This window comes from Echinops telfairi, unplaced genomic scaffold (genome assembly GCF_000313985.2).
Source record: "Echinops telfairi isolate 266 unplaced genomic scaffold, ASM31398v2 ScPeMD7_36;HRSCAF=134, whole genome shotgun sequence".
NCBI lineage: Eukaryota > Metazoa > Chordata > Mammalia > Afrosoricida > Tenrecidae > Echinops > Echinops telfairi.
Genome location: NW_022103934.1, coordinates 1,842,303 through 1,850,303, shown reverse-complemented (window position 1 = coordinate 1,850,303; position 8,001 = coordinate 1,842,303). Strand labels below are relative to the sequence as shown.

General features: G+C 53.7%; 1 protein-coding gene across 1 annotated transcript in view; it reads right to left on the bottom strand.

The window, feature by feature from the left end:
- The window catches only part of COL5A3 (collagen type V alpha 3 chain), a 43,470-nt gene that overhangs the window by 13,835 nt on the left and 21,634 nt on the right, over positions 1–8,001 (bottom strand). Inside the window, exons 28-37 of the mRNA XM_045290293.1 lie at positions 3,390–3,575; positions 2,358–2,402; positions 2,117–2,170; positions 1,963–2,007; positions 1,472–1,525; positions 1,321–1,374; positions 1,183–1,236; positions 932–1,039; positions 671–760; positions 339–392 (exon numbers count right to left, since the gene is read on the bottom strand). Coding sequence (XP_045146228.1) covers positions 339–392; positions 671–760; positions 932–1,039; positions 1,183–1,236; positions 1,321–1,374; positions 1,472–1,525; positions 1,963–2,007; positions 2,117–2,170; positions 2,358–2,402; positions 3,390–3,575 — 744 coding nt within the window. The remainder of the gene's footprint in view (positions 1–338; positions 393–670; positions 761–931; positions 1,040–1,182; positions 1,237–1,320; positions 1,375–1,471; positions 1,526–1,962; positions 2,008–2,116; positions 2,171–2,357; positions 2,403–3,389; positions 3,576–8,001) is intronic.

The window sequence follows — 8,001 nt, the reverse complement described above, 5'->3', positions numbered from 1 at the left end:
CCCCACCCCACCCCCGTTAGAATACAAGCTCCATGGAGGGAAGAGAGGGTTTGTACTCTGTGGATGCCTGGCCCTGGGATACATCCTTGGAGAGACCATCTCACCGAGGACTATGATCATCTGCGAGGTGGGGGGCAGCGGGGGGTGGGGGGGTGCTCATCTATGTTACAGCTAAGGAAGCATGAGATCGCAGAGCGAGCTGACTGCAGGGCAGCGAGTGGCAGAGCTGGGTGTGAGCAGGGCCTACTTGGCTCCAGAGATGGGCGGGGCTTCACCTTCTCGGACACCCCGAGTCCTCCCCACCCCCACCCTCACGCCGCAGATGGCATCATACTCACGTTGGCCCCGATGGGGCCCGGTGGGCCCTTGTCACCCTTCAGACCAGTCGGTCCCTGAGGGAGGAAACGATTCAGGCAGGTGGTCCCCAGGTTCCCCCCCAGTCCTACCTGCACTCTAGTAGGCTGGAGGTCCCCATCTCCTTCCTAGGGTTGGGGTGGCCATGGGGGGAGGGGGTCTGCCTCCTCCAGGCCTCTCCAGCCACTGTCCCTTGGCTTTCACAGCTGTCCCCACCCAGCATGCGGTCGCCATCACCCCCTCTGGGACCCCTTTCCTTCTCTGCCTCCAGCCCATCCAGGTGTCTGCCTGAAAGAGGCTCCAAAAGATGACTCACCAGGTCCCCGGGGGCCCCTTGGGGGCCAGGGAAGCCCCTGAGTCCAGGTGGGCCTTCCTTTCCAGAGGGTCCAGAGGGTCCCAGGTCCCCCTGCAGGAAGAGTGCAGAGGAGAGAGGTCAGCGCATCTCCCCCGAGTCTCTGAGTCTGGGGCCCTCCACCAGGGGGGTGGGGGGCTTGGCTGAAGCCCTGAGGTGTCACAGGGGCTGCTGGAGGGCTCTGGGGGCCACTCAACCAAGCTCTCCTGTCGAGTGAGGTCTCACCTTGCTCCCTTCTCTGCCTTCCAGGCCCGGAAGTCCATGCTCGCCAGGAGGCCCAGGGGGGCCTGGGGGCCCCCTCTCACCCAGAGGCCCCACTTCTCCCGTCTTTCCCTGCAGAGGAAGAAGACCGGTTATCTTGAATGGCGATGGCCTGTGTGTGTGTGTGGTGTGGGTGGTGGGGGGGTCCTGAATGGGATCCCAGCATCCCCCCACCCCTCCCCCAAGCAAGGCAAAACTGGACAGGTAACTCAGACCTGAGGTCCCACAACACCAGCGGGTCCTGGCGGGCCTGTCTGACCTTGGAAGCCCTGGGGAGACAGACCAAGTGGGGGTGTCACACAGAGGGAGGAGAGGAGGGACATCATAGGGTCAGGGGTCAGGGGATCGCTCACCAAGTCTCCTCTCTGCCCGGGATGTCCAAGTCTCCCATCTTTTCCCTGGGGGCCCTGAGAGACAAGATGGGGGAAACTGGGGTATAGCTATGAGTCTCCCTGCCTCAGGGGTACCCCCACCCCAGGCCTCAATCAGGGTGAGCTCACTCACTGGGGGGCCCTTTGGCCCAGGGAATCCAGGGGGTCCTTGCAGACCGAGGAGACCCTGAGAAGAATCAGAAGTCGTTATCCCATCCCTGTGTCTGGCGGGGGCCCTAAGAACACCCCCTAAGAACACGCTTGCACCAGAGTGTGTCCCGCAGGCCCCAGTGTCCACACACGGGAAGGGGTTCCTTTACTGCTGCAGCCCTTGTGGGTGAGGACTGCAGCTGTTCCCATTTGACAGAGCGGGAAACCGAGGCACAGAGAGGCCATGTGATTACCCCGGGTCACATCGCTGGCGAGTGGCAGAGCTGGGACTTGAACTCACAACTCTGTGGCCTGAGAGGATAGTCTCTTCCCACTCCACCCCCCACCCTGGCATTAGTACATTCCCCCATTCCCTGGGCTTGTCTCCCTCCAGAACCCACCAAGCCATCAGTGGATCAGTCTTTCTCACATGTGGACACACACACACACACACACACACACACGCACACTAACCTTTTCTCCAGGGATCCCGGGAGCCCCGTCCTGGCCCACATCCCCCTAAGACAGAGAGAGTGGAAATAAACCCACTGGAAGGGATGGGAAGATAGTGGGTGAGTCTGGGGCAGAAGGATCCCATGATGGCCCTGACCACCCACCCATCCCATACCTTGGGGCCTGGCTGTCCTGTGGCACCTGGTTGCCCCCTTTCTCCACGAGAACCCTGAGCAGAAAAGTGGGGAAGATTAGAAGGAGAAGTGGGGGGAGCTAGGAGATGGATCATCTCCATGAGCACCCCCTTCCTCTCCTGCCCCATCCCAGACACTGACATGACCCTGACATCTCCTTCGCAGCCCTGTCCCCACTCACCCACAACCCCACCCTCACCCACAACCAGGGCATTCTCTTACTGGTGGTCCCCGCTCTCCTTCCTCTCCTGACTGCCCCGCCTTTCCCTGAAAAGGAATTTGGGTGGAGGGAAGCAGCAGAGAGTTATGATACCAGGACATGGACACAAACACACAAATGCACAGTTATGGACCTAGAAGCTTGTCTGTTCACATCTATTCACAGCCTTCTATTCACACACAAATGCACCACTCACACACAAGGCCACACGATGGTGACAGACACCCAATGGCATCCACAGTTACACCATCACACCTACAGGGTCCAAGCATGCAAGCTGCCGTGCACATACAATACAGACACACACACACACACACACACCATGCCAGGCATTTGGCAGTCTTCAGCCTTGAGTGGATTGACACACGGAGCTTGTAGCCAATGTGCACACACATGCCTGGATTAATAGAAGGAACTTAGTCCTGATGAACACAACCAGGACACATATACCAACCGGGTGCCACCAAGTCAATTCTGACGCATAGCAACACTGTGTGAACAGAATGCAACCATGCTCCATTGAGTGGCGGGGGTGGGGGCGAGGGGGGCATTGGACTGATTGGTTCAGAATCCAGCCTCTCCTCTGTGGCACCTCTGGGTGGACTCCAACATCCAACCTCTTGGTTAGTAGCCAGGTGCAAGAACCATGTGTACCACCCAGGATGCTAATGTACATATACCCATGTTCATATGCACCGTGTCTATTTACATCAAGTACACACACAGCAAGAGAATACGTACATGGGCTCATCCACTCAGTCCATGCACATGTGCATCATCCACATCCGCATGTTGATGTCACACACATACATGCAGATCCATGATCTTGGTCACTCAGACACAGACCTGGACCCTATCTGATCAACAGAGAGGGTCACTTGCTATGTACATGCCCACCAAGACTCACAGGTCATACCTGATGAGTGGTATGTGATGCACTACATGTGTTCTGCGTGAACACAGTGGCATGAGCGCACACAGGCCCACCCACACAGGCAGGACTTCCTCTCCTCTGACCCTGGATCAGGACTCACCCGTTTCCCTTTCTCTCCTAATGGTCCCAGGGGCCCGGGAAATCCAACAGATCCCTGGTGGAGAAAATCAGAAGAGAAGGGGTGGAGGTGAGGATGTGGCAGCAGGCAGACCAGCCATACCAGCCCTCGTAGCCCTTTCATGGTCACTGGCTCCAGTAGCTTCCTTGGTCCCCACAGGTCCAGCCTCTTCTAAGCCAGCCTTTCGCCCTCCTCTCCCCATTCTCCCTGTTGCTCCACACCAGCCGCACCAGCTTCTTCAATGCTCCTTGGACACACCCGTACACCCCTGCCTCAGGGCTTTGACAATGGCTACTCCCATTGCCCAGAATGCTCTTCTCCCACGTTTCCACAAAGCCAAGGGCTTCCCACCGTTTAGGTCTCATCCACATAGCACCTCCTTGGAGAGGCCTTCTGCCACCATCCTAACCACCTCCTCTATCGCATCGTCTTCTGCCCCCCGCCCCCCACCCGCGATGTACCCACTACCACTGGGTCAGTTCTGGCACAGAGCAACCCTACAGAGTTTCCCTGGCTGTAAATATTGGCCGGAGCAGAGCACCTCGTCATTTTTTCCATGATGCTTATACTTAAATGGCCTTATTCATTTACTCACTTATTCCAGCCTGGTTTTTCCCACTAGAACACAGTCCACCAGTCCTATGCCCCACAGTTTCAAAACACACACAAACAAACACTGCCATTGAATCCATTTGGCTGATTGCGACCCTATCGGAGAGCATTAGAACAGCCTCTTTGGATGTCTGAGACTTTGCATCTTTACCTGAACAGAGAGCTTCCTCTTCCTCCCATGGAGCAGCTGGTGGACTCAAACCGATGCCCTGGTGGCTCATGACCCGATACATAGCGCACTGTGCCCCCCGGGATCCTGCCCAGTGTTTGTTATTGTTCACTGTCGTCTAAGCCCTGCCTCACCAGTGGGATCCAGGGGAATGGAATCCACAGAGTGCTATCCAATCCTGTGTCGGGATTGGTCTCAGATTGGACCATGGGATCCCTCAGGATTCTCGCTGGCTGGTTTCTGGAAGCATATCACCTGGCTGCTCTTCCCGATCCATCTTCATCGGGAAACATCACTGAAATCTGTTCACCATCTCAGCAGCCGGGGAGCCTCCAGGGGCGATGGCGGTGCCTGAGTCGCATTGGCCAGAAACTGAAGCTGGATCTCCCTCGTGGAAGACAAGCATCCTACCCCAGAGCCCAACCCCCGTGAGTATGTTCACAAAAACAGACTCCATATGCCACACCCACGGGGGTAGCCGTCCAGAAATCAGATGGCACATGGCATTGGGCACATCTGCCGCCAAAGATCTATTTCAAGTGTTCCCAAGCAAAGACATCACTTTGAAGACTAATGTGCACCGAACCCCAGCTCTGGGACTTTCCACCATTCCGTATGCTCGTGAAAGGTGGGCGCTGAGTAAGTAAGATCGGAGAAAAATAGAAGCCTCTGAATTACAGTCTTGGGGGGGAAAAGGAAAAAGAAATATAGAGTGTGCTGCCAGAAAATGAACAAGTCTGTGTTGGAAGAAGCACCGTCAGAACGCTCCTTAAAGGAGAGGATGGTGGGACTCCAACTCTTGTCCTTTGGACATGTTGTCGGGAGAGACCAGTCCCTGGGGGAGGACCTCCCGCTGGGAAAAGTAGAGAGTCCGCCAGAAAGAGGAAGGGCCCCGACAATGTGGATGAACACCGTTCATGGGTGTTCATGGCTCCACCCCAGGGATGACTGTGAGGATGACTGAGAACCGAGCAGTGTTATACAGAGGGTCACAAGGAGTCAGACTGGTTTGATAGCATCTAACAACAACAAGACCGACCCCAGGCCACACTATCCTGCCCGCCTGGAAGAGACCCTCCCCGCACCAGAAGAAAGATCTCTGTGGTGCTTACATCATTGGGTGTCCATCTGGGACTAGGAAGAATGAAGGGGTGGAGTTTAGCCTGTCAATCGGTTGGCTGCTTGATGACATCTAAGGGAAAATAGCTCCTTGGAGCCGGGACACACGCTCACTCCCTGCGAGACCTTACTGAGGACGAGCCTGATGGAGCTACACTGATGCATCCAGAGCCCTGGAGCTGGAGGAGCCACGTGGAGGCGCCTGCCAGCACTGAGATGCTTCTACTGCCGCTGGATCCACAAGACTTTCCACCCACTGGCCTGTGATCTTCCTGCATTCAGCGTTATTGCATGTGTTTCACGAGTCTGAAGAGGGTTTTATAGATTGGACTAATATCTGACTTACGGACTTGATCTGGGATGTTTTCTCAATATTCAATTGCTCTCGAATATAAAGCTCTCTCTTATACACATATGAATGTCTCTGGATTTGTTTCTGTAGTCTCCCTGGACTAACGCAATATCAAAAGGACCGGATAGCCCTCTGATGCCTCACTGTACACACTGAGTCCAGATCCGAGAGACACTGCCCAAGTTACCCAACAAGTCTGTGGTAGCATCCATTCTCAAAACATATCCCAGGCCCGCTTCCCATCTGTGACCCCACAGCCTCTCTGTTCTTCAAGGATCCTCCACAAAAGGACCTGTTACTGTCTTAGACTAATTAATCCATTTCTTACCAATTGCACCTGAAAATAGAACTACTTCTCCTACGAATCAAGGGCCCCCTTCCTGGGGCACCTACTTGACGTATGACGCTGTACCGAAGGCTTTGCCTGCATCATCAGAGTTTGCTGCCAGATCCATGGCTGGACTAGCTGTGTGACCCTGAACAAGTGGCTTAACCTCTCTGGGCACCCATTTCCTTGTTTCCAGCCTGAGGATATCAGCAGGGTGTACCTCAAAAAGATTTTCAACCCCTAACTCCAAACTCATTGCCAATGAGTTGATTCTGACTCATAGCAACACTACCGGTAGAATTGCCCCCATGGGTTTTGGATACAGTAACTCTTGATGGCAGTAGAAAGCCTCATCTTTCTCCCTCGGAGCAGTTAGTGGTTTTGAACCGCAGCCCAATGTGCTACCCACTACATCCAATGAGATATTGCATAGAAAGCACTTCATGCAGTGTTGGGCATTTGGCAAGCACTCAGGAAAGGTTCGCTGCCATCGTTGGCATTTATCATTTTTATTGCCGACCTCGACTTCCCTGGCGCACTGTACCTCCTGTAAAACATGTTGCTCAGTGATTAAGATCCTCTGGACTTGGCAAGACGTGGCTACTTCTCTCCCGTGGTCGGACCTTACACTTCACTGTGGTGCTTCTGTTTCTTCCCACCCCTGGTGGTCAGGCGCACCTGCTATGATGAGGCTCGCGTGACTGAACGCCCTTTGGCAAAAACCTGACAGACAGAGAACGGAAAAAGAAGGGCACCTATCCAAACACAAAGTTGAACAGAAACCACAGTCTAGTGTACCCTGAGACCAGAAGAACTGGAGGGTGCCCAGCCCCTACTGCCAACCATGCCAATCAAGACCACAATTGATGGACCCCAGGACGGAGGAACCTGCAATTTCTGAAAAACAAACTAAACAACAGACCTCCAGGACGGGTGAGGTTGAGACTATCACCCTGACATGCTCTTCACCCCGAGAATCAAGAGTCACGCCCAAGGTCACCTGGTAGCTAAATGAAACCTGGCTCAAAAAATAAGAGACCGGGGCTCAAGTGGAAAGCAAATGTGTGCAGAATGATGAGGGCAACAAATGCGCAAATGTGCTTGGCACAAAGGATGGATGGATGGATTGTGATAGGAGTTGTGCGAGCCTCCAATAAAATGATTAAAAATAATAATAATAGCGACTATCAGACATGCATACATAAATCACGACTCTCACCTGTGACTACTATGAATCGTTTTTAAAAATCGCCAAGATGGGACCGAACAATCAACCAGTGCTTGAAGACAATGATGAGACGCTAAGCGGGCAGGGCAACTAGAATATAACAGAACCAGGACAACCGGAACAGAAATAACGAGACTGTTCAAGCATTGCAAAGACGGTGGTCAATAGCATCACACAAGGTGGGCAGAGGTTGCTGAATGGGACCCTAAACTGCCTTGTAAACCTTCACCCAAAGCCCAGTAATGATATCTTCCAAAAAGCAACAACTGTGGTCAATAGGAAAAACGTGGCCGTTGATGGACTCTGATTCTCAGTGAGTAGAACGGTGTCCCGTCGATGCCCAGGGGCGAATTTTTCCAAGTGGCTCATCAGGCTGGGCTCATGAGGAAGCTCCGGGTGGACCTAAGCCTCCAACGTTTGGGTGTTGCCCCCCACCCCCAGGGCCACCCTGAAACAGCAAGGGCTAAAAGGAAGTCAGGAGCAACCTGGACCACCAACCTAGGTGTGAGCTAGAGAGCAGGGGGCACTCTGGAAGGGCCCTGGGGCCTTTACATTCCTGTTCTTGCTTTTTACAAAGGAAAACTCCAAACATCGATGATGTAAGATGGGTGTGGTTTAAGCAAGAAAGCTGAATCTAATCAGGCGCCCCATCCATCAAAATATTGGCAAAGAAGCATACATTTTCATGGAAGTGCACTTTCGCATAAAATACACATGATTGATTCTAAGTTACAAAGAATTCAAGAGATGTGGGTTTTTTTTAGGACTCTCCTTAGCTGAGGCACC